Source organism: Panthera tigris, chromosome E1, assembly GCF_018350195.1.
Source record: "Panthera tigris isolate Pti1 chromosome E1, P.tigris_Pti1_mat1.1, whole genome shotgun sequence".
Lineage (NCBI taxonomy): Eukaryota > Metazoa > Chordata > Mammalia > Carnivora > Felidae > Panthera > Panthera tigris.
The window spans coordinates 55,523,908-55,549,968 of record NC_056673.1 but is presented as its reverse complement, the minus strand read 5'-3'; the positions used below and the strand labels follow the sequence as shown (position 1 = coordinate 55,549,968).

General features: G+C 45.7%; 3 protein-coding genes and 1 pseudogene across 5 annotated transcripts in view; 2 read left to right on the top strand and 2 right to left on the bottom strand.

Moving 5' to 3' along the window:
* LOC102948573 (SAP30 binding protein) overlaps positions 1–8,317 on the bottom strand; it is a 37,157-nt gene extending 28,840 nt beyond the window's left edge. For 2 of the 3 annotated variants that reach the window (XM_042965794.1, XM_007091264.3), the window contains exons 1-3: positions 8,176–8,317; positions 6,068–6,177; positions 3,776–3,823 (exon numbers count right to left, since the gene is read on the bottom strand). In XM_042965794.1, coding sequence (XP_042821728.1) covers positions 3,776–3,823; positions 6,068–6,177; positions 8,176–8,281 — 264 coding nt within the window. In that variant the 5' untranslated portion in view covers positions 8,282–8,317. The remainder of the gene's footprint in view (positions 1–3,775; positions 3,824–6,067; positions 6,178–8,175) is intronic. The other variant, XM_015541643.2, reaches the window with a different exon arrangement.
* A 150-nt stretch (positions 8,318–8,467) lies between these two features.
* The window catches only part of RECQL5 (RecQ like helicase 5), a 35,276-nt gene continuing 17,682 nt past the window's right edge, over positions 8,468–26,061 (top strand). Inside the window, exons 1-8 of the mRNA XM_007091256.2 lie at positions 8,468–8,623; positions 9,103–9,237; positions 10,274–10,395; positions 11,344–11,862; positions 12,581–12,686; positions 13,150–13,261; positions 14,459–14,621; positions 22,395–22,474. Of these exons, the coding sequence (XP_007091318.1) occupies positions 9,117–9,237; positions 10,274–10,395; positions 11,344–11,862; positions 12,581–12,686; positions 13,150–13,261; positions 14,459–14,621; positions 22,395–22,474 (1,223 nt within the window). The 5' untranslated portion in view covers positions 8,468–8,623; positions 9,103–9,116. The remainder of the gene's footprint in view (positions 8,624–9,102; positions 9,238–10,273; positions 10,396–11,343; positions 11,863–12,580; positions 12,687–13,149; positions 13,262–14,458; positions 14,622–22,394; positions 22,475–26,061) is intronic.
* LOC122233477 lies at positions 19,072–20,925 on the top strand (annotated as a pseudogene).
* Positions 24,687–26,009, bottom strand: SMIM6 (small integral membrane protein 6). Its single transcript, XM_007091259.3, has 2 exons — positions 25,354–26,009; positions 24,687–24,993 (listed from the first exon to the last, which is right to left on the bottom strand). The coding sequence occupies exon 2, from the start codon at positions 24,985–24,987 to the stop codon at positions 24,805–24,807; it is 183 nt and encodes a 60-aa protein (XP_007091321.1). The 5' UTR covers positions 24,988–24,993; positions 25,354–26,009; the 3' UTR covers positions 24,687–24,804.

The window sequence follows — 26,061 nt, the reverse complement described above, 5'->3', positions numbered from 1 at the left end:
TAATGAAGCAGACGACAGAAAGTTCACTGAGAAGGGTTCACATCCTACAGTGCAACTAATTTTTAGGAAACCACTGCCTGTTGAGTTCTGATCTAGTATCAAAGAAGAAGATTCACAATCACCTAAAGGGCTATTAAGATACTTGTCCTCTTTCTAATGCCCTGTGTGTGAAGCCAGATTTTCTTCAACTACTTCAACCAAAACAACGCACTGCAATAGACTGAATGCAGAAGCACTTAAGAGAACCTAGCTGGCTGTCCGTTAAACTGGATGTTAGACCTTTAGGAGACCCAATGCCTGTCTTTGTGTTTTTAGTTTCAGTTTCTTTGGTTTCAGCAATATTTTTTGTTAAAATGTGACTTATATTAACATGTAATGGATTTAATTATTTTAAAATAATAAATATCTGGGGCACCTGGGTGGCTCAGTTAAGTGTCCAACTTGGTTTTGGCTCAAGTCACGATCTCACAATTTGTGAGTTCGAGCCCCACATCCGGCTCTGTGCTGACAGTGTGGAACCTGCTTGGGATTCTCTCTCTTCCTCTCTGTCCCTTCCCCGCTCACTCTATGTCTCTCAAAATAAATAAATAAACCTCAAAAAAATATTTAAGGGGCGCCTGGATGGCTCAGTTGGTTAAGTGTCCCACTTCGGCTCAGGTCACGATCTCGCGGTCTGTGAGTTCGAGTCCCGCATCAGGCTCTGTGCTGACAGCTCGGAGCCTGGATGCTGCTTTGGATTCTGTGTCTGCCTCTCTCTCTGCCCCTGTCTCACTCACGCTCTGTCTCTGTCTCTCTCAAAAATAAACATTAAAGGGGCGCCTGGGTGGCTCAGTCAGTTAAGCGGCCGACTTCAGCTCGGGTCATGATCTCGCGGTCCGTGAGTTCGAGCCCCGCGTCGGGCTCTGTGCTGACAGCTCAGAGCCTGGAGCCTGTTTCAGATTCTGTGTCTCCCTCTCTCTGACCCTCCCCCGTTCATGCTCTGTCTCTCTGTCTCAAAAATAAATAAACGTTAAAAAAAAAAATAAAAAAAATAAAAAAAATAAACATTAAAAAAATATTTAAAAATTTTCTCAATTAAAAACAATTTAATGTTATTTAATCTCTCAAAAATAAACATTAAAAAATACTTAAAAATTTTCTCAAGTTAAAAAAAAATGTTATTTTTGAGAGAGAGAAAGAGCACGAGTGAGGCAGGGGCAGAAACGGGCAGACACAGAATCCAAAGCACCATCCAGGTTCCAAGCTGTTGTCACAGAGCCTGACATAGGGCTCGAACCCATGGACCACGAGATCATGACCTGAGCCGAAGTCAGACGCTTAACCGAATGAGCCACCCAGGCACCCCAAATGTTTCTCAATTTTAAATGAAGTGATACTCTTTGGGATCCTCAGCTTTTAATTGTGTAAAGGCACCAAAATGTTTTGAGAACTGCTGTAGTAAAAAATCAAAAGCAGATTTTAAAAAGCCAAGGCAGTTGGGGTGCCTGGTGGCTCAGTCGGTTAAGCATCTGAATCTTGATTTCAGCTCAGGTTATGACCTCACAGTTCATAGTTAAGGCCTTGTCGGGCTCCGCACTGAGAGTGCAGAATCTGCTTGGGATTCTCTCTCCCCTTCTCCCTTTGCCCCCGCCCCCCTCGCTTGCACTCTCTCTCTCAAAATAAATAAAAAAGAAAAAAGAAAAAAGAAAAAAAAAGGCCAAGGCAGGAAGGAGTGCCATCTGGTGGAAAAGACAGTTATGACATCAATCCATTCACAACCAAAATAAATGACACCCCTAATCCATCTTGGTGACATATTCTTATTGTTAGAAATTTCACATACCGAAGGCAGAAATATTCAAAATTCAAGATGTGGAAGATAAAAACATTGTTAAAAGCCAATTAAATGCGCCAGAAAAGATCCGGAGTAGAGGGAGGGTTGGGAGGCGTTTGAGGTCTAGGCCACTACCTCAAGATAGTCTGATGCCAGTTCAGGGCAAGAGAGGAAGCCAATGCCAGGACTAAGGCATGGGAGCACAGAAGACTCATGCTGGGGACTGTTTCTAGTCCTTGGAGATGCCACTAACACTCATGATTTTTGGACTTGAGGATCTCTGAGCGGGAGAGCTCTGTCTGACCCCTTCCACACTCAGCCTCCAAAAGAACTATGTCAAGTTACTGTGAGAGTAGGTTCTGTCCTGTTCTCCAAGGGCTCCCTAAGAACAAAAACTGTCTCAGAAAGCTTTTCATTCTACAACCAGACTAAAAGTTCAAATGACTGAATGAAATACAATAAAGCACATCAGTCAAGGGGTTAAGTATAAACGTGTCTTTCCAACCTTCATGTGGTTCCAAGAAAGACTGAGCAGAAGACACATCAACAAACTTCCCAATTCTGTCCCCCTCACCCCCAGCCCTGGCTGTTCTTCCTCATTCCCAGGAGATTTGCTGTTTTTTCCAGAAGGGCTGACAGTAAAGTACCTGCACCTTTCTCTCCAGCCAACTTCCCCAGGAGGCCTTTGAGCCTTTTGCCTCCGTTCCCTTCACACTGAAGCCCCAGCACCTGGCAGCTCCTCGGGTTCACTTCACGTGTGGGCTCTAAGGCCCACACACTCCCGACTACTAAGACAGAAGATTCCTGCTACTACTGGCCACTTTCCTTCTGCGAGCCCAAGCAGAGGTATGGCCACCTGTGATCCAGGCCACACGTCCACCCTCCTGCTCGTAGTGCTTGCGTGAGTTAAGCCTGGGTTCCTTACTTGGCACAGAAAGGAGTGACATTTGCTGTGCCTAGGGCTCAATATTCTCTTCTTTCTGCATGCTGATGCCCAAACTTCCTTTCCTGATGAAATGTGTTATCTGCATCATCCACAACTTTTCACGGGGTTTATTCCAATGGTCGCCACAGTTCTATCCAAACACAGAACCAGTTCAAATTTGAACTGTATTTTTGGACATACTACCATTTTGATTACAATTTGGGACCATTTTCTAGAGTTTCAGTACGTTGCCTTGAAGGCTTCAGTTGGTTTCAAAGCAGTTTTTAATCACAAAAGTCGGCCCGTATTTCCCAGGCCTAGAGTGATGGAATTAAGACTTCCTCTTTGAAAGAGAAATGTTTCCTAAAGACCGCGTTCTTAACAAGCACAGTTATACTGATGCCCAGTGCATAGCACAGTAAGCCTACTTGCAGGGGACGGGGGCATGAGATCTTAACCATCATCACAATAGGTCAGGGAGCATGACAGGAAATGTCTTTAATTACTCTCAGCTGCTATTGGGAAGGAACTATCAGAAGGATACACCTGAAAGACCATTCTGTTTACCCAAGAGTGGATGGGTACCAGCCGGAGGAAGTAAGAGTTAGGTGCAGCTTCTCCAACAGCTGGGGAGACCTCACTTTGACCTAGATGACTAAAGAGTACAAAGGGCAGCCCTTAGGGCTTCCTGATTCTAGAAATATTCCCACGTCTAACCCACCTGCAGGGACAGTGGCCCCACCAAGCTCACCTGGCTGTAGAGCACAGGCAGGTGGCTACACTCAGCCAGGCCTCTCCCCTTTCTAGTCTGGAGATAAGGCACTATCTGTGATTCTGGAAATCCAAACTGCCTCAGGACTTCCTCATTCCATGGTGACCTCCAGGCTTCTTTAGAAAGCTAGTTTCATCCCAGAAAATTTACACGTGGTTGCAGGGTGTGTTAGTGGGACCAACCTTGACCAGACACAGGAACTGAGACATAATGTTACAATGCCTTGTTCGCATCCAGCCACCCCACCACAGCCAACACCAAATACCTTTGGGTCATCAGCCTCAGGTTTTTCAGTCTCTGAATCGTCATCTTCCTACAAGACAAAGAATTTAGAGGATTAAGCTTAAAGGAGTGGGCCTGAGGGTTCTCACATGCATAACTAGGGGCTGGAGTAACTTACCCAGCCTGGGCCATCCCACCAAGAACCCCTCCCCTGCCCTATGACCCAGAACTAGAGAAAGAGAAGGGGAGAAGGAGATGTTCCGGGGGTGGGGAGGGAGGACATTAGCAGCTCAAAGTCGTTACTCCAGCAGTGCCACAGTCTACAGCGATGAAAATGCCTGAGATTAAAAATCACATATATAAAAATGGAAAAAGGCGGTCATGTTTCAGAAAAGAAGACCAGGCCCCACAGGATAAAAAGGGCATAGTGTTTTCAATGAAGTATCAATTATTTAAAACCAGGAACGTGAACCTTTCTTCCTTCTTTGACTTTCACACACACAAATACATTGGACTCAGATCTACCGTGACATTGTTCACGGTCGGAGTGCCATGACCCACGTATAACTACACCCCGGCACTCCAGCCCAGGAACATTCACAGCTACATGAACAGCAGGAAGACAGGCATCGAATGACCAGGGCAAGTGACCCAGGGAAGGACTAAAGAGCAACAGCCAGCCTTTCCTGGGTCTCAGCTGAGCAGACCCTGCCTCCATTCAGGCTCTCACAGAACTGCCACTGACCCGTTCTCCCCAGTCTCGTTCCTGATCCAAACAGCTTGCCTGACACAAAGCACCATGTGAACAAGGCATTCTCCAAAGCGTGCACTGGCCTCACACAAGCTAGCCCACCATTCCACTGAATGCCAGTGAAGGTCAACGATCAGCTACCCTATTAGGTGGCTATATCCACATCTGCTCCCAGAACACCCCAATGCACAAAAGCCTTTTAAGTTAACACCCAGGAAAAAAAATTAAGTTTCATTTGAAATTGCTTTTTTCAATCGAGCTACACCTTAACCCAAGCATAAATAGCGCCCCAGATGTTAACATAAACATCACCCGCGAGACTCGAACAGATTATACTGATGAGTTTGAGACTGAATTGTCCTGTCAGGTGCCAGTGAGTCCAAGGGTTTAAATGCAATCTCCATGATTTCCTTAAAATGAAATCAGTCACACCAAATAATCAGAGAAGTAGCTCAGCCAAAGACAATCACATTTTAGAACGTCTATATTGGAATTTGATGAGAGGACTTTACTAGAATATGAAATAAAGTGTAAATATGATGAAAATTCTAAGCAAAGCCAATGTGGAACAACACTTCAGAAACACATCATGCAAAATTATTGAAGAAAACAGTTATGGTGTTAAGCCAGTATGTGTGCATGTAAGAAAGTCAGGAAAAGAAAACAATTTGCAAAGCTTTTCTAAACAATTTTAGTCAATTCTGAATCATCAGCATTAATGGTGGGGCTAAGGGCACGAAAATATCTTCCAAAAGAGCATCAAATACAAAACGCATTTTTGTTTCATTAGAAAGCATTTTAACGCTAACAATTACATATCAATGCATAAGAAAGCTTTCAAACAAATAATAAAGTACACTGTTTCAATTAACGGTGTTGCTAAAGAGCCAGACTCTATATCCAGATTTCACTTAGTATATCTTTGTGCTAAGCCCCCGCTTGAACCCTTGTTTTCTCTCTACTTTTAAATTCTGGCTCATGAGGTTCAGGTGATAGTATATCGACAGGCTTTCCCATTAATTAAGACAGTTTTCTTTGTTGCCAGCACATATTAAACGTCAGGCAAGATTTGTGCTCAAGAACCAAAGGCACTCTGATAAAAAGTGCCAAGTAAGATGTCAAGAAAAAAGTTCAGAAGGATCAAACCAAAAATAAAAAGCTAAACAGTTTTCCTTCCTAATCTTTTTAATAAGCTGAAAGATTTAAACCAAGATTAAAAATAACACAGAGGTTTTTGCAGATATAAATAACAAATCAGTTAGGAGGAATGTGTTGTCACAAATGGAATAAATTATCTTAGCAAAGAAAATGAACATGAAACATTCTTTGATATCTGGGTTAAACAGAATAGTCCACTGTCTTTTCCCCCCAATTTCAATTCAAAAGTTAATACAAAATGGTCCAGATGAAAACAAATTTCGTTTTCAGTTTTCAACTGATACCAACAAAAAAAGGGGGGGAGGAGGAGAAGAGGGGGAAATGACGTTGGCCATGGAATGGAACACTGTCGGTACAGTTCAGAAAGTTTCTGACAAATGAAATGGTGCTTTGAACAACTCTGGATTTGGGAAGAGACTGACTTACCGACTGTTTGCTATTCTCATCCTCCTCTTCTTCATAACCATCTTCATCACCTCCAAGGCGAGAAAAGTCATCCTCTCCATAGGCCTCAGATACTAATCCACCTTTTTCCTCTGAAAGAGGGAAAAAGAAAAATGAATAAATGCATACAAAAATGAAAGACAACCTTTCAGTGGTTTGAATGGCCAGAACTATCTCTGAAGATCAAAGGGGAGCCTAAATCTCCCGTGAATAGGCCCAGAAACTGCCTTCGGAAAGAGCACAATAGATAAAGTCATTAAAAGAACATGGAAGAAAACCAACTACTAAATCCTTTCTCTCATGCTTTTCTTTTTTTAAGTTTATTTATTTTGAGAGTCAGGGTGGAGGAGGAGCAGAGGGAGAGAACCCCAGGCAGGCTTTGTGCTGTCAGCGCAGAGCCTGATGCAGGGCTCAAGCTCATGAACCATGAGATCGTGACCTGAACTGAAACCAAGAGTTGGATCCTTAACCAACTGAGCCACCCAGGCACCGCCTTTCTCTCATGCTTCTAATCCACCTCGTATGCCAACTGAAGGCTTCTCTTCTCTGAACTATTACTGTACATTGTTTAAAAACCTCTTTATCTTAATTTTTTTTAATTTATTTTTTCTTTAGGGTGAGAGACAGCAAGGGAGGGGCAGAAGGAGAGAGAATCTTAAGCTTACACAGGGCTCGAGCTTATGACCCTGATATCATGACCTGAGCTGAAATCAAGAGTAGATGCTTAACCGACTGAGCCACTCAGGGGCCTGGAAAACCTTTTTTTTTTTTTTAATTAAAAAAAAATTTTTTTAATGTTTTTATTTATTTTTGAGACAAAGAGACAGAGCATGAGCAGGGGAGGGGCAGAGAGAGGGAGACACAGAATCCGAAGCAGGCTCCAGGCTCTGAGCTGTCAGCACAGAGCCCGACGCGGGGCTCGAACCCACGTACCATGAGATCATGACCTGAGTCGAAGTCGGGCGCTTAACCGACTGAGCCACCCAGGCGCCCCTGGAAAACCTCTTTTGATATGTGTATCTCTACCTTGTATCCGAGGCACCAGAACTTGTCTTCTTATACAAGATAAAGACTCTGTTGCCGTCATTTTTGTGTTCTTCTTTAGGAACAGGAATTTTAACTGGGGGCACTGAGAGGGGTTCCCAATCATACCTACTTGAGAAGCAAAGTCTTCTATGTTTAAACCAAAACAAGCAACAACAAGAAAAATACAAAATGCTACAATTACTGGGAAACCACCAGAGAACCTCTTGACTGGAAGGAAGAGGGCATGCAAAACCGAGAGTAGCTAACCTCCAGATGAGGAAAGGAAGTCCTAGATATGTTAGGTAGCTTGCTGCCCTTTCTATGATGCCAAAGAAATCTGTTCCCATTTCCTAACGTTGTGATTCTCAACCTGAGTAGGGCAACAAAATCACTGATGGGCTTCAACAGCCTACAAAGTACTGGAATCACTGAAGAGTATTAAAAAGCTACAAAATGCCCAGATTCTACCCCAAATCTACAAATTACTCTCGCCAGCGAGACCAGATTTTTAAAAGCTCCAATATGAGTCTAGGGCACATTCCTAATGCAAAGTTATAAACTTAACAAGTTTATAACCCTCCGTGGCAATGCTACAGTATAGCCAGCACAAATGTAAACACAGGTAGTTTTAGCAATGTTACCTTTCACTACAGCCATGGTCGCACTCTCCTGTAATGGTGTCTTAAAAGAGTCAAACCCAAAGACCTCCTCCCCCCAAAGCATCGCTCCCCCCATTACACAACGAGCCCAGAAGGAACAGGTGGTGGATCCGTAGCTTTGGATCCTCTCCATCTTTCGCCCGTCCCTATGCCCAACACGATGCCCGGCATGGAGAAGACTTTCATTAAGTTACGGCAGAATAACCGAATCAACGGAAGGAGATGGTCCATTCTTACTCCAGGGCGTCCACGCTGTCCCAACCAGGGTCTCGATCGCGCTTCGGGGCTCCGGGGCCCGATACCTGGGGCACAATGACCATCTCTTTCCCTCCCGCCCTGCTAGGTGAGCAGCTTTCCGAGCAAGACACCTGATTCTCCCCTTCCAGCTCCCTACTCAGGCCTCACCAGCCGCGCTGCCCGCTGTTTCGACGCCAGCCTCGCCGTCGGACTCGGGCTCTGAATCTTCCGCGTAAACTGCCAGAGACGACAGAACATTCTTCTTCCCCGCCATCTTACTCCCGGCGCGCCTCAGTCTTATGACTCAAAGAAGCCGACTTCCGTGCGGAAAGGCGACTTTTTCCTATCCCAGGAGAACCCGCGCCGGTTCCTGACCAGAAACCAATCAAAACGGCCGTTTCTGGGCCTGGCCCCGCCCCTCCCGCCAGGCTGCCGTGACATCATCACTGCGCGACGGATGTAAGGTTGTGTGGGTTTTAGCTGACACTGAATCCCCAGCCTTTTGGCTTCTCAGAGTTTGGGGTGGTATATGGGGGTCTTCGAGTAGTTCCCGACCAGCGGGCAACAGCGGCCCGGCAAGAGTCCTTCGCTCCGGGGTGGCCCACCGCCAGCTCTGATATCTTGGGGTGAAGAGAGGGAGGGTTCGGCTGGGGAAGGGAGAAAAGAGCTAACGGGGGTTTAGAGGAAGAAAAGCGATGAGCTCTCCTCCAGGAGGTGGGAAGAAGGGGTCGGGGTAGAGTGGCCGTGATAGCAGCACTTATAAAAGGAGCAGAAGGTGGATCTTAGAAAAACAATTCCATCTTCTCCAAAGGATTCCAAAGACATTTGTGTTTCTTCTCGTGATCTGATTTCTAGCTCCGTGCCATACCGCGGCATGGCATAGTTCAATGTTTTTTATTTTCCTCAGCATAGAAGTGGACATGTTAATTGCCCAGGAATATGTTGCTTGAGGGTGTTCACCTGGAGCTATGTTACTTGGAAATAATATACTGCTTGAGAGTAATAAAGCAAATTTTACTTAGAGAAAAATAAGCAGTATTTTAAAAGCAGAACAGGGGGTTTTCATCGCAACCATATGCCTTAACTTTTGGCCACTGTCTGTCGCTAAGATGAGCACCCACCCTTCTTTTGACCCTGAACGTCGAGTCCGGAGCACGTTGAAGAAGGTCTTTGGGTTTGACTCTTTTAAGACACCATTACAGAAGAGTGCGACCATGGCTGTAGTGAAAGGTAACATTGTTAAAACTACCTGTGTTTACATTTGTGCTGGCTATACTGTAGCATTGCCATGGAGGGTACCAACACTCTTTCTGACCCTTCCTACCTCCCCACTCTTGGTCCATAATTATTGCTGGAAATCTTGTAGATTTGTCACTTAAAACTTGCGGTTTTATTGGTAGAATCACCCAGCTGTTCTGGTTCTTACATTTCATAGCTAGAGCTGCAGATTGTCTTTGAAAGCAGTTCATAGATTTCAGTTCATGTTCGTTTGTGTGTAGGCAGTAGTGGGAGTGGCAGGAATGGCCTAATCCAGTCTTTGACCTTCTAAGCCCTTTGTTGAAGATTGAGTGGTCTCCGTCCCAAATAGGGAAGGAAGGAGTAATAATATTATAAATCTGATACATATTGACAATGGAGGTTATCAAGAAGGTAGTAACAATGTAACATTAATTACATTGTAACGTTTATAAACAAGTCTTTTTTTAATTTTTAAAAATGTTTTATTTATTTTTGAGAGAGAGAGAGAGAGCCAGTGGGGGAGGGGCAGAGAAAGAGGGAGACACAGAATCTGAAGCAGGTTCCAGGCTCTGAGCTGTCAGTACAGAGCCCGATGCGGGGCTCGAACCCACAAACTGTGACCTGAGCCAAAGTTGGACGCTTAACTGACTGAGCCACCCAGGCGTCCCTATGCAAAAGTCTTCTAAGTGATGTGGCTTCCATGTCTCCACAGGTATACCCACTCCATCTAGAAGTATTCAACTTTCATGGCTGTTTAATTCAATCATCCATATCCCAACAGACTCAGACTTTTCACCCTTATGGTTGTCATTGCCATTACTAGAAATGGTTTGTGCCCATTTCCAAATCTCTCTGGATCTCTGCCCTTAGCACGAGAAGAATGGGAAGGAAATTAGCATTATTACCTTTACATGTGCCACTCTGCTAGGTGCTTTCCCTACAGTCTCATTTAGTTTTCAGCAGCCTTGACAAGGAAAAAGATAAAAGGCAGGAAGCATTTAGATATCATTATCTTGTATTTTTTCAGGTGACAAGGATGTGTTTGTGTGCATGCCCACAGGGGCAGGAAAATCCCTCTGCTATCAGCTTCCTGCTGTGTTGGCCAAAGGCATCACCATTGTAATCTCTCCACTCATTGCTTTGATTCAGGTGAGCCTTAGGGGGATGAAGATAGTAACCCAAAAAGTTTAGGGGAAGGTGGGCCTTTTTGTTTGTTTGGCTTTGGTTTTTGTTTTGTTTTGTTTTCCAGCTGGGAATGTCATGTCTCATTTGTTTGGTCTTTGGCCTTTTATTTCCTTTGATTTGCCTATTTCCCTTTCTATATCGGGTTTCTGAATTGTCCAAATGTGTCATCATCGCCACTAGTGCATATCACTCTGGCAGGTTATGAATGAGTTTTCTGTATTTTGATGGCCCAGAGTCTCTCCTTTGTTACCTTTCACCCAGAGGAGTGTGGAGATGTTATCTGTATACACATAGACACTGTGTCATGTCCACACATGGGCACTCTTGACAGGATAGAAGATGCAGACGGGCAGAGAGCTAAAATGATATAAACTGATTGGGATGTTGTCAGCATCTGCTCTGCCCCTCTGGCTATATTTAAGGCTTGCAGATGGGCTGATAGAATCAGAAATGAGGAAGTGTGGCTATGTGGTTAAGAGTCATCCACCATGAAGAGAAACGGAATAACAGTGCTTCCTGAGTGTGAGTTTCACGAGGTCTCAGGCTTTGTGCTAAGTGCCTTAGGTGCATTCACTTCACCTCTGCAGTGTAAAATTTCACTTAATGCTAACAACTATCCTATTAGATAGTTACCAGTTTTACAAGAGGGAGGGATGGGGAGCGAGAGAGAGAGAGAACTGAGTCTCAGAGGCTAAGAGCCAGTCAAAGAGCATGTGGCGATTAAGTGAGCCAGGTCTGTCTGTCTCCAGAGCCTGTGCTGTCACCCACTTCACCCTCTGAACTTTTTGTATGCAGAGAGAAGACCTTGGAGGTTGGGGGGAGGGCATTTATGGCTGGGAGATGCCCAGCGAGTCAAGATGACATTTACCACTGTGTCCTCCGCTCTGTGGCCTGTTTCCCTTCTACCCTCAGGACCAGGTGGACCACTTGCTGGCCCTGAAGGTACGAGTGAGTTCTCTGAACTCAAAGCTCTCAGCACAGGAAAAGAAGGAGCTGCTCTCGGACCTGGAGCAAGAAAAGCCACAGACCAAACTTCTGTACATCACACCGGAGATGGCGGCTTCGGCCTCCTTCCAGCCTACCCTGAACTCACTGCTGTCCCGCCACCTGCTCTCCTACCTGGTGGTGGATGAAGCTCATTGCGTTTCCCAGTGGGGGCATGACTTCCGTCCTGACTACTTGCGTCTGGGTACCCTCCGTTCCCGCCTGGCACATGCCCCGTGTGTGGCTCTGACTGCCACAGCCACCCCGCAGGTCCAAGAGGATGTGTTTGCTGCCCTGCACCTGAAGCAACCAGTTGCCACTTTCAAGACTCCCTGCTTTCGGGCCAACCTCTTCTATGATGTGCAGTTCAAAGAACTGCTTTCTGATCCCTATGGAAACCTGAAGGACTTCTGTCTTAAGGCTCTTGGACAGAAGACTGCTAAAGGGGTGAGGGCCCTGAGGGCGGGGGGGGCGGGGGCGAGAGGGGGGCCAAGATGCCTCGAGAGCAGCGAGCTGGTATCTTGCAGTGTAGAGGTGGATGTTGGTTTTCTAGGACCTTTGCTTTTTCTCGCTGCTTTAGCCAGAACTAGCTGCCGCCTCTTAAAACTTGCACTCTGAGAGTTGTTCCTTCGGTTTCCTGGCATTATTCCTCTTAATGGAGTCCCCTTGTCCTGACATTCTCCTGTGGGAGGTGAGCAGCCAACCCTGAGTGAGGCCTTTGCAGACCTATCCAAGGCTTCAGGACAAGAAGCAGAGGAGTTAGACGGGTTATGGTTTTGAGCTGCTTGATTACAAAGTGGCAGAGCCCTGCTGGTGGCCTGCCTCAGAGGAGCCTGTGAGACTGACATGAGAAGGAGGGAAACCTTCTTCTTCTTCTTTTTTTAATGTTTATTTATTTTTGAGAGAGAGAGAGAGAAGGGGAAGGACAGAGAGAGGGGGGGGGAGAAAGAGAATCCCAGGCAGTCTCTGTGAAGCAGGCTCTGAGGGGCTCGAACTCACGAACTGTGAGATCATGACCTGAGCTGAAATCAAGAGTCAGATGCTTAACCAACTGAGTCACCCAGGCACTCCAGAGCAAAAGCTTCTTTTAAAGCAGCCCACAATATAATGGGCAGATTGTTCTTTCTTCTCAATGCTCACTGTCTTCCCATGTCTCCTCACCCAGTCACTCTCTGGCTGCGGCATTGTCTACTGCAGGACCAGAGAGGCTTGCGAGCAGCTGGCAACGGAACTCGGTTACAGGGGCGTGAATGCCAAGGCATACCACGCAGGTAAGGGGCGCCTGGGCCGTGTGCTCCTCTTCCCTCTCAGAGGCCCCTCAGTGGGTCTCTTGTTCTTTAAAGATCCTGGATAATCAGATGGTCCGTCATCTTTTTCCAAATACCCAGACAGAGCTAAAGCAATTCACTTACGTCCACAAAAAGGAGTCTAGACACAAATAAGATCTAAAATGAGGACTGTGACTCCTGAAGTCCTTTTCTCACCCTGAGCCCTCCCAGCAGCAAGTGATGAGTTTTTCTAAGTCTAGGTATTGGTGTTGTAGAGAGAGCACAGGTTTTAAAGGCCAGTGGACTGAGGTTTGAATCTTGGCTTAACACTTACTGAGCGCTGTGTGCCACACAGCTGGTAAGTGATGGACTGAAGGTGTGTGTGCAGCACCCAGGGCAGGGTCAAGCCCAAGGTAGATCCCAAGGAAGGTGTGGGTTCCCTCTGACACCTTGCCCTCATTTACAGGGCTGAAGCCTTCTGAGAGAACATTGGTGCAGAACGACTGGATGGAGGAGAAGGTTCCTGTCATTGTTGCAACCATTAGTTTTGGAATGGGAGTGGATAAAGCCAATGTCAGGTGAGTGATGGTTCTTGCCTTTCTTTCCCAGTCAAGGCCCTGGCTCTGGTGGGTTGCCTGGTGCTGTGCCTCAAGGAGCAAGTCCATAGGCTCCTTCTAGGGCCCCAGGAGAGAGTGCCTGGTGCACAGCTCACATGGTGACAGGTGCTGTGCAGCCTACTCCCAGGTGACTGCATCGCAGGGTTCTGTCATCCCTCAGGAGAGGGCAGCACACAGGCCATCAGGCCCATCCGTAACTCAGCATGTGCATCTGGCACATGGTCCCTGTGAGGGGGTGGAATGAACTGTCTTAAGCTGCTCCCTGTGGGATATCAAAGTCAGTGTCTTATTCCCAGCCTTCCTTGTTACTGCTTTTTGACCGTCTAGAAGAGATGGGTGGGGCTCACCCCACCCAGCCTTCTAGTACCACCCTGGCAACTCTTGGGAAGTCTTTATCTCTAGCCCCCCCCATCTTCCAGAGACATTTTGCGCTACAGCCTAAAGCCGTCTGCTCTCATTAACACCAACAATAATGCTTTGTATGATGTACAGAGCACTTGGGCATACATGATCTCATTAAGACTCACAGGGACTCTGAGTTGGTCAGTGGAGGAATGAGTCTGTGTGCTTACATTTGAGAGAACACAGGCTTTGGAATCTGAGTTTGGACCCTGGGGCTGCGGTGGCTTGTTGGGGGCCAACTTTGAAGTCAGACACCCGTAGGCCCAAATCTTAACCCCTGCTGTCCCCCTGCTATTTCAATTTGTATACATTTTCCTGAATCTCAAGTTCATTGTCTATAAAACAGGGTTACCTCACCTTATAGTAACTGTAAAATTAAACGAGACAAATAGATAAACTGGCTCATAGTAGGTGTTTAATAATGTTATCCCTTTCTCTCTTCAAAGAGGTTAAAGGATTACTCGAGGTTGGGCAGTTCATTAGTGGCCTACTCTTGTGGCTTTAAGCCCAGTGCTTTTGCCTCTGGGCCTCTGTGAGTGTTTTTGGTTTCTCATGTGCTGGAATTGCCCCCCTTAACTCTGCTGTGGCCTCTAACCTGAGCCGTTCCACGGCCGGGAGGCCTGCTGATGGGGTGCAGGGGTCTTGGCCACATTTACTTGGAAGCTGCTAGCCTCCCTGCTCCTGGTCACTGTGGAGACCTCTTCCCCTCGTCTCTTCTGCCACAGCTCATGCCGCTCATCCCTTTGGATCCTACAGGTTTGTTGCCCACTGGAATATTGCCAAGTCTATGGCTGGGTACTACCAAGAGTCCGGCCGGGCTGGCAGGGACGGGAAGCCTTCCTGCTGCCGTCTCTATTACTCCAGGAATGACAGGGACCAAGTCAGTTTTCTGATCAGAAAGGAAGTCGCAAAACTCCAGGTAGGTCCTGGGCAGCCTGGACCCTTTTCATCCAAACCCCCCGCTCTCCAGTTTCATGTAGCTTATTTTTGAACCCAGGTAGAGCTTGTGTAAGCTACAGGGGTGCTCCTGGGGTTAGAAGGTATAGCGGGGGGGGGGGGGGGGGGGGGCGGGGAGGGAATGGTATACTGGTGAATAGACAGCTTGCAACAGCTGGGTTAGACCTTTCCATTTATATGCGCAGTCTTTTGTGTGCCCGTTATTTTGCATAGTCAAGATCAATCCTGCTTTAATTAGCATCGTTACACAAGCATTTTCCCATATTGTTGAAAGTTCTTTGTTTTTGTTCTCAGTTGTTTTGTTTTGTTTTACGGGTTGTACATGTTTTGCACAGAGCCTAGAAATAGATCCAAGTACATAAGTGAGCTTGATGTATGAGAGGTGGCATTATAAATCAACAGGAGAAGGATGAACTGTTGAATGACTGGTGCTGGAAAAAGATAAGATCAGATACTTATTTCCTCTACCATACACATATAAGTTATGGGTGGATTAAAGAATTCAAAAAAAAGCTGTAAAATTGGGGGAAAATATCTTTGTTTCTTTGACAAAGGGAAGAGCATGTCAAGATTTTATAAGTGGAGACTATGAAGGAAGATGTGATCTGTTTGACTCAATTCAAACAAAAAATTTCCATATAACGAGAAACACCACTAACAAAGTGAAAAAAATGATCCATTGTCGGGGAAGAGATTTGCAATATACATAATTGACTGAATACACAGAGAAGTCCTACAGGTAAATCTGTAAAAGGCAGACAACTGCAGAGCAAAAAATGTGAATTTCACAAAAAAGAGGAAACCAGGGTATCTAACAAAGGTATAAAGACTCGCTCAACCTCCCTTAGGAATCAGAGAAGTGCGAAGGAGATGAGCTGTCGCTTTATGCCTGTCACACTGGCAAAAATGTACAGCATCTGTATAATCACTGCGGGCCAGGATGTGGGGAAAGGGGAACGCATGATGTCAGGAAGATGAACTGGTATGACTGCTTTGAAGAGAGACGAGGTGATACCTATAGCGAGAGGGTACTGGTGCTCTGTGAGTCAGTAATTCCACTTCTAGGTAGACAAGTTGTCATGTGTACAAGGATGTACGTGTACGAGGCCATACAGGGATGTTTGCTGCAACTCCCGCATAATGAACTCTTTCTTCCTCCTTAGGGTATGGGATAAATAGGCTTAGTCACACAGTGGAATAGGCTAGAGCAGTTGAAAATGACACAGTAAATCTGCATTAATCAACATGGATAAAGTCACCCAAAGCATAATTTGTGAGGCTACAAATGGCTACATGTAGACTTTCCTCATAAGAACGGTGGGACCCAAGTACTTCTGTCTGATGTCTACCAAATGACAGTAAGAGGACAAAAATATATATAAACCCACAGGGACAAGGGGAACAAAAGACAAGATACCAGCAGGTAGAAATATCAACAGATGTCTGTCTAGAAAACCCCAGACTCTACTGGAAATCTATTAGAATTCATAAGGAAACCTGGCAAAGTGGCTGAATGAAAGGGAAATACTTTAAAAAGCCTAGCTTTTCTCCACATTACCATGAATACCTAGGAGTGGAAATGAAAAAATATTTAGTTTGCAAAAATGAAACTTATAAAATACCTAGAAGTAAATGTTACAGGCCGTTAACAAGAGACATTTTTTTTTTTTTTTAAAGCTTCTCATGTGCTTTTGATGTATAGCCAGGGAGGAGGACTACTGATTTGAAGAAAACTGGTATCTCATTGAAAGAAAACAAGCTCTGAGCAGGTACCAAAAGTGAGTGAGAAGTATAAAACTGTCAGTTCTCCTCACAGTTAATATAAATGAAGTTCCAGTTGAAATCCCAAAAGACTTCTGTTGGGAAGTAGAATCTTAGAATTCGTATGAAAGAATAAGAGCCCAAGAACAGCCAGGAAAAGTCTTAAGAGCAAGAATGGTGAAGGCGACGAGCTTAACCCAGTGTCAGAACATGCTGGGATGCGGCTATAACCAAATCCACGTAGTAGACTAAAGCGGTAGCACAGACAAGAGAATTAGACATAAGTCCCAGAATGGGGCGCCTGGGTGGCTCAGTTGGTTAAGCGTCTGAGTCTTGATTGCAGCTCAGGTCGTGATCTCACGGTTTGTGGGTTTGAACCCCATGTGCTGACAGTTCAGAGCTTGCTTGGGATTCTCTCTCTCTCTCTCTCTTTACCCCTCCCCCACTCACATGCTCTGTCTCTCAAATAAATAAACTTAAAAAAAAATTACTTTTATGTTTGACACAGTTTTCCTTCCTTCCTTCCTTTCTGTAGAGAGAGCAAGCCAGCAGGGGAGAGGAGCAGAGGGAGAGATAGTCTTAAGGAAGCTCCATGCTCAGCGCGGAGCCTGATGCAGGGCTCAGTCCCACGATCATACCTGAGCTGAAATCAGCCGCCACATGCTCAGCCAACTAAGCCACCCAGGTACCCTGCATCCGACTCGACTTCAGTTCAGGTCATGATCTAAGGGTTGTGGGATCAAGCCCTGCATCGGGCTCCATGCTGAGTGCGAAGCCTGCTTAAGATTCTCTCTCTCACTCCCTCTGCCCCTCTTCCCCACTTGTGCACTCTCAAAAAAAAAAAAAAAAAAATTAATGTTAATGATGAAAGAAATGAGTCCCAAAACATGTGAGAGTTTAATATTTGATGAAGCCGATAGTTCAGTTTAATGGAAAACAAAGGGATCGTCTAGTGGGTGGTGCTGACATCCCTCTGGAGTAAAATAAAAGTGCTCCATTTGGCACCTTATATAGAAGGCAGATTAAGGACCTACATGTAAAAAATAAACAATATTTTACAAGAGACTTTATTCCAGTGTGTAACCTTAGGCTTGAAATAGTTTTGTACTGAAAATTAGAAACTCAGAAATCTATCTTAAAAAAAAAGTATTTTAATTGAAGTTCTTGAACTTCTGTAAATCCTCGACCCATGAAAAAGAATGTATGTGGCAAAAGATACCATAAACAAAGCCCGTAGATAAACAGATCTGGAAAACTAGTTACTGTAAAACCCATACCAGCGGTTGAAGTTGAGGATAAATGGAGAGCTTTCACCAACTAACAGGAAGAAGCAAAGTGTATGAAAGCAAGTTCCCAGAAAAGCTCAGCCAAACGGCACGTCCAGAGATGTTCAAATTCAATAATAATCAGGTAAATGCAAATTAAAGTGACACACTTGTGAAAGGGCTCTAACACTTGTTGCTTGGGGCATGTGCAGGAGAGGGCTTGCACTTTGCCAGGAGAAAAAGGAAGTGTTTGCAGTCTTGGGGAAGCACTCTAGGAGTATTATTACTCTTTAACATACAGGTACCCTTGACCCCAGATACCCTGTTTCTGGGATCAGATCACCTGAAATAAAAGTGGCAATGCACAGGCTCATGTGCTCAAGGGCCTGTGTGGTAGCATTGGTCATGAGGACTGCAGCTGGGGAACAAATTAAATACCCAGCCACAAGCAGTGATGAAATTATAGTACATGCTCACTATGGGGCCATAGACATAGCTGAGGGCCCAGGAGAGCTCGTATCTTGCTTTAAAAAAAACAACAACGTTTCCCATGCACCCCAGTGTTTACAGCAGCAATGTTTACAGTCAACAATAGCCAAAGTGTGGCCCAAATGTCCACTGACTGATGAATGGATAAAAAAGATGTATTTTTTATTTTTTATTTTAAAAAAATTTTCTTAACGTTTATTCATTTTTTGGTAGAGAAAGACACAGAGCTTGAGTGGGGGAGGGACAGAGAGAGAAGGAGACACAGAATCCGAAGCAAGCCCCAGGCTCTGAACTGACAGGACAGAGCCTGACGCAGGTCTCAAACTCATGGACTGTGAGATCATGACCTGAGCTGAAGTCGGACGCTTAACCGACTGAGCCACCCAGGCGCCCCAGAAGATGTGGTATTTATATACAGTGGAATATTACTCGGAAATCAAAAATAATAAATCTTGCCATTTACAACAACGTGGATGGAACTAGAGTGTATTATGCTAAGCAAAATAAGTCAGAGAAAGATAAATGCCATATGATTTCACTCACACGTGGAATTTAAGAAATACAACAGATGAACATAGGGGAAGGAAAGAAAAAATAAGATAAAAAGAGAGAGGGAGGCCATGAGAATCTTAAATACGGAAAACAAACAGGGTTGCTGGAGAGGTGCTGGGTGGGGGGATGGGCTAAATAGAAGATGGGCATTAAGGAGGGCACTTGGGATGAGCGCTGTGTGTTACATGTTAGTGACGAATCACTAAATTCTACTCCTGAAACCATTATTACACTCTGTGTCAAGTAAGTTAGATTTAAATAAATTTTTTTTAAAATTTGTGAAAACAAACCCCATTATAAATAATAGTAAAATGTTGAAACTACTATTAAAAAGCAAAAAAAAAAAAAAAGTCACTTAAAGTAAATCATGTTTATGATTTGGCATTGTAGATTTGCTTATTCTGTATCTGCTCTGTTGAAATGTAAATTCCATGAGCGCAGGGACCTTTAGTTTCCTGTGTATCTGTAATGCCCAGGTCAGTGCTGGGAACATGGTAAATGCATGATAAATGTTTTTTGAATAGATAAATAAATGAATAAATGGGGAGGGAAGGTGAATGCAAGTAGGGATTGGGAATAAAGGGGCTTTGCAAGGACCAAGAATGATACTTTGCCATGAACAAAGGGGGTGTGATTAACTTGTCCCTTTTATCTGAAATTCAAATTAGACAAGGAAAAGATTTAGTAAGGTGATTGGGTATAAGGTATTTATTTAAAACTTATACAGTGAGTTATAAGAACTCACACTAGACTCATTATTAAGACATTTGAGTCAAAGAGATCAGAAAGCTCCCAGAGAGGTGATATGTGGAGGACTGGGGGCCAGAACAGCACCAGTTTTCTCCATCATAATTCCAGAAATGAGAAACTATGAGGCAGTGTCTTCCAACCTAGAAAATAAGCTGTTTCCAACCTAGAATTTCCTACTCAGCCAGCCAGTTTAGTGTGAAGGCAGGTTAAAGACATTTTCAACTTCCGGTTTGCTAAGCAGAGGCTGGAAGTGTTTGTTTTTAGAAGCTCTGGGAATAGAAGGGTGTTGATAATGGCGGGGGGGGGGGGGGCGTGTTATGGAAGTGCTCAGATTCTCAAGGCTGTGCAGGGATTTAACTGCCACCATATCAAGCAGAAAGGCAAACACCAAGACCACCAAGAAGCATCCGCAGCGTGCAAAATCCAACATGTTCGCCATGTCTGATCAGTCACAGACTCAGAAATTCAAAGAGGCCTTCAACGTGATTGATCAGAACAGAGATGGTTTCATTGTCAAGGAAGATTTGCATGCTATGCTTGCCTCCCTGGGGAAGAATCCAACTGATGAGTATCTGGATGCCATGATGAATGAGGTTCCAGGGCCCATAAATTTCACCACGTTCCTGACTGTATTCGGTGAAAAGTTAAATGGCACAGATCCAGAAGAAATGCTTTTGCTTGCTTTGATGAAGAAGTGACTGGCACCAGCTGGAATTACCTGAGGGCTGCAGACAATGCTGGGAGGCTGGGTTATAGGTGTGGAAGTGGAGTAGCTACACGGAGGAGCACCTGTGGACAAGAAGGGACATCCCGATTCCACTGAGTTCATGCCCATCCTTAAACACGGAGCCAGAGACAAGGATGACTGAAAAGAACTTCAGGTTCCAGCCAAACGTTCCTTGTTGCCACTTTGGGTATTTCTGAGACTTCCTCTTGGAGCCCGTTACATGCTCTTAGCTTTGCAGCTTTTATCTTTCTTGTTGTATTTATTCTCAGCCATTTTGGACACACGTATCTCTATAATCAGATGGGAATTGGGACTTTATATGATTTTCAGAATAGAAAATAGGGTGGTTTAACTTACCAGCTCCCTTCTCCCAAATAACTGCAGTCTACACACAGTCAGTATATGTTTTCAGAAAAAGTTATTTGCTCAATTTTTTCTGAACCATAATTAGACTTTATGATTAAGGGGGAAAAAAAACATTTTCCGACACAAGATTTCAAGAAGCTCCTTCCTGTGGAGAAGCTACTGAAGGATGTCCCCCACCACAGAGGCAGTAATTGGAGAGGGAAAGATAGAGATCTGACCCCCAGCGAGTCAAGAGGAATGTCCTGGAACGACACTGAAGGGCAGTCTCAGTTGTGCTCCAGACCTAGAGGACAGCAGTTCGGGTTGAATCAGGGGGGACAAAAGGGCTCCAGGGGAGGAGTTTCTAAAAATAAAAGTGGAACTTACCATCTATGACCCTGTCGACATGCAGTTTTCATTATAGCACAACATTTGGGGGTGAAGTAGTAATATACTAAAATCTAAGTAAAAAATGAAACAGCTATTAATTTTAGGGAACAAAGTTGTACAAGAAAGGATATGTGATCATGGAAAATGTAAAAATGTAAATGGTTTAGCTCTGACCAATGTTGCCATAGTTTCCTCACTGTAGGGAAAATTAAGAAGAAATTGTGATATAAACAGATTGGCAGAATGAAAGAAGTACACGTATTTGTGTGCATTTGGGAGGTGGGGATGATCCACCTTCCAGAAGCAGAGAGTCAGTAGATCTCAGATATCAGTATCTGTTTTATTTTCTTTACTTTTTGGGTTTTTTTTCCCTGTAGTTTAAAAAATTTCACATTTTTTTTGAAAGGAATCTTTGACAAATAGACATGTACAAAAAGGCAAATGATGCACAATCCCAACACAAGAGATCACTTCTTTTTAATTTTTTTAATGTTTATTTTTGAGAGAGAGAGAGTGCACGTGCACGCACATGAATGGGGGAGGGGCAGAGAGAGTGGGAGACACAGAATCCGAAGCCGTCTCCAGGCTCTGTGCTGTCAGCATAGAGCCCGACGTGGGGCTTGAACTCACGAACCGTGAGATCATGACCGGAGCTGAAGTCGGATGTTTAACATACTGAGCCACCAGGTGCCCAGAGATCACTTCTAACACTGTAGTATTCATCCTTCCATACACACATAGATGTGTGTTCCTTCAAATCTAAGTACGCACACTTGTGTGTGTATTTACTACTAAATTTACTATTATAAATAGTGGATTGTATTGGGGCGCCTGGCTGACTTAGGTCCGTAGAGCATGTGACTGTTGATCTTGGGGATGTGAGTTCGAGCCCCTTTGGGTGTAGAGATTACTTAAAAATAAAATCTTTAAAAAAATTCAGATCATGTTACACAGTGGTTTCCAAATGCCAGTCTCTGGGCCCTTTGCATGAGAACCACCTGAGCGGTTTTTGAAAATAAACTCCCAAAAGCTCCAGTTTCAGAAAGTTCAATTTAGGTCTGGGTGTGGGCCCTACATGAGGGGCACCTGGGTGGCTCAGTCGGTTAAGCATCCACCTTCGTTCGGCTCAGGTCATGATCTAACGGTTCATGGGTTTGAGCCCCACGTCAGGCTCTGTGCCAACAGCTCAGAGCCTGGAGCCTGCTTTGGATTCTACGTCTCCCTCTCTCTCTGCCCCTCCCCTGCTCATGCTCTGTCTTTGTCTCTCTCAAAAATAAATAAACGTTTTAAAAAAAAAATTACCTGGGTGATTCTGATGCATGGTCAAGTTTGGGGACACCATGTTGTAAGTGACCTTTTTACTGTCATTTGATATTTTTCTCCCTCATCATCTTTTAGGCTGCAAGGTACGTCAATTATGTAAGACTTTTGCTAAGTGGTCGTTTCTTGTCTCCAGGAAAAGAGAGGGAGCAAAGCATCTGATAAAGCTGCTGTCTTGGCCTTTGATGCCCTGGTGGCCTTCTGTGAAGAATTGGGGTGAGTGACTTATTTCATATGTGGAGCCATGTGTTAGTGAGCTCGTTCCTCCCCCAGCACCTACTAGTTAACCAGCTAATGTAGGGCAGCTCTTGGGCGACTAAGGCACCTCTACCTGCTGAAGGCGACTGTGAGGGGTGTTGCCCATCAGGCAGCCTGGAAGTCAGTACCCTTCCCAGGAAGGCCCCAGAAACTGGCAGTGTGACGACATTATTTTCCACTTCTGGCGTGGCTGGTCCCATGGGTGGCTCAGTCATGAATCATGTGACTGGTCCTGTGCCATTAGCATGTGATCACCATTTGCCACTGGACCACTGAGTAGGGGTCACTCTTCTCCTGGACCCAAACAGCCGCATGGCCCAGCTTCTGTCTTGGGGGTGGATAATAAGCTTGAATAGAAGTCAGCTCTTCTGTCGTAATGCCAGCCCACCCACTTGGAATCCACTTCTGTATCTTATCTGTATGTGCTGGTGGTGGAGGAATGAAAGAGCCTGATGGCTGCTCAGTGACAGGCAGGTTGTGGCAGGACAGGTTTTGGACACAAGGGACACCCAGGAAGATTCTGGACAAGCTGGGAGCACTTTGCATGTGTGCAGCTCTTTGGTCAGACCTTGTTGGAAAATCCTGTGAGGTAGATGAGGCAGAAGGGACTGCTTCAGACTTTGAAATGAACAGACTGGTACCCAGTGAGGTCACAGTCATAGAGCTCACAGTAGACAGATACCACTAATCCTGGTATTTGATTTTTAGTGACATGCACATTTCATATACAAATCCCATCTTGGTTTCTGCAAGACTAGATTCTCGAAGCATGGAGCTGATTAGGTACATAGAACTGGTATCTAACAGACGTTTGGGGCTCTCCTCTGGAAATCAGAGAGGTACTTGGCTGGGCCACATGTTTTGATTCCCATCCCCTCCGACTCACCGAAGAGTTGGTGGCTCCCGGACTGAGTCTCTCGTTGGGCCTTTGTGGCACAGCCGTGCCCAGCAGAGGTGGTCGGCCCCCTTGCCCACAGCGATCACTACCAGAGTCCTTCTCAGGCACTAGTACAGGGAGTTGTTAAACTAGGCTCCCTCGGGCTCCTTGAAGAAAGCACTCGTAATGAAAGGGCCGAGTGTCCTTGCTAATTGTCAGAGTCCCTTCTGCTGGAAAGAACCCTGCTGGGTTCTTTTCGGGGATGAGTTGGAGGCTCTGTAGGGCTGCCTGGAGGGTCAGCTCTGCCGTATCCCTCTGGGCTGCAGCAGCCCACCAGACAGCAGGACAGGTCCTCCTGGGGGCTCTGCCTTTATGTCTCCTGTGTCACACTCGGGAGTTGGGGCCCCTTAGTGCCCCAGGGGGTCTGGGCATCAGTGTGCTTCCTGCTGCGTCACGTGCAGCCTCATCCCTCCTACCTTGTTTGCTATGTGCGAGGGTTCCGGATTCCAGGACTTCCCAGGATGGCATAAACAATGCTGGTGTAGCTGAATGTGGAATTGCTCTTTGAGTAAAAAGGAACATTTCATTACTACATAAATGGTGTATCGCCCCTTCTCCACCACATATTCGCTCCTTTTCTAAGAATAGTCCCGGTGTGTGGTTAAAGTTGAAGCAGCTGTTTGCTAAGGGAGGGCACCTGGCAGCAAGGGGCAGGCCACTATGGTGGCTCTGGCGGAGGCAGGTACATTTCTACAAAAGTGCCGTTGTAGGGTCTGGGGTGCACGGGCAGCTCTGGGACCAACAGAAAAGACACTCAGTATGAATGGGGTCAAGGTGGGGCATCCAGCGGTTTTCCTCTCTTTGCGTGCAGCTAGTTTGTCTGCACTGTGGCCGTGAAGTGTATCTGTTCCTTCGTGACCGCGCCCTGTACCTTTTAGTGTTGAAATGAACAGTAATTAGGTTTGAAGCAACTTCCAGCTAAGAGGCCTTTCTGTACCTTGTCTGAGACAGAATAGCTTTGTGTTTAGGCCTCAGTTGAATTGGGCTCTGTCCATCTGGGGGCTGTGGTCTAGGGGAGCCAACAGCCCAGCACCCTTCTGTTCAACCATTTGTTTGTTCGTTTATTCATTCATTCATTTATTCAACCAGCAAATATTGTTTGAAATGGACTGTATGTGAGGCACATCGGATATGGGCATACAATGGTGAGCAGAAACCCATCACCTGCTTTTGTGGTGTTCGGTCCACTGGGGAAGGCAGGCACTTATCAGATAATATTAGTTAACAAATTAATTAATTACATTAATAAAAGTGTATAATTGCAGACTCTGAAAAGGCTTTGAAGAAAACGTACATGGTGTTTCGAGAGTATCTAACAGGTGGTCCCCTTCTTGGCCTCCAGAAAGTCAGGTCACAACTCTTCACACTGGTTGATGTTCTCAAGCGGAGGGAGAAAACCAAATACAATGGCAAACACAATGAGAAACAGGATCATGGTGATGAATAAAATGATCACTACCAGGCCTCCCTGGTCCCAGGGGTTCTGCCAGAACTCATCATTCCAGATGTCCTGCTTTGTCATCAGTTCGTCCATGTGAACCTGGAAAAGAGGGGGACAGAGTCCTTGAGTGCAGGGGCTTCTACCAGAGACTGCCTCTGTATTTTGAACAGCCCTGGTGTGAGCCAGAACTTGACCATCCCTGAGATCTACTCAGCTAGGATCTAAAATGCACCGCTGCAGATCCTTGCTGTTTTCCCTGCCTCAATTGCCAAACATTTGGGGAGAATTTTGAGAGATCGGCATAGGAGTTGAGGGGTGGACTGACTCCAGCTGAGGCCTCGGTAAACTGCCTTGGAGTCAGGTGGAAACAACCAGCTAATCTTGAAACAGCTCAAGTCGGCAGGCTGCAGGCCTATAGCCAGTTGGAGGGAGTAATGGCGAGAAGGCAGGCGTCACTACCTGATTCTGCTGTTAACACTCCTGTGTCCTAAGAGTGGGCCGATCAGGGTAATCCTTCAGGCCCTGCACTTTGGGGGCCGAGCCACGCCCTGACTCAAAGAAGCAACTCTTGGGAGGAAAAGGTGTTGGCATTGTCGAGTGTCCCTGATCAGACCTCATCGCAGTCACCAGAGCGAACAAAGGTGGGCCAGGGCCTGTTGCCTAGCAACTGTGTTCCTCTGCCTTCCATACTTACCTCTTCAGCTGCGTTCTGTTCTTTTGTGATGTCGTTTTGGGGGTTGCTCAGGGTACCTATGTTCTGGCGTCCTCAGAGAAGTCAGGCTTGGGGTAGGGTGGGGAAGGAGACCGGATCCAGGACCTTTGCCTCAAGCCACCGTCCGCCTCACCCGTGGCTGGGTCCTGCCTCTCTCTCCTCTCTGTCCAGCTGCTGACCTGTAGACCGGGAGGCCCCCACCAGAGTGCAGGAAGCCCAGGACTCCGGGAAGCCCTGGGCTGGAGCCGCACACAGGCTTTTCCCTGCGGTGCTAGGGTGCTGGTGAATGATTAACAAGCCTCCGGCTGGTGCCTCCTGGAGCGAGTTTTTTTGTGGAGGTGTTTACCACCATTAAGGCCCCAGGGTCCTGGAGGCTTAATTTCTCCCTAGTGCCTTTGCTGGCCTCCCAGGCATGACCTCAGCTGCTGCATGGGCAGCTAGAAAGTGGGAATGGG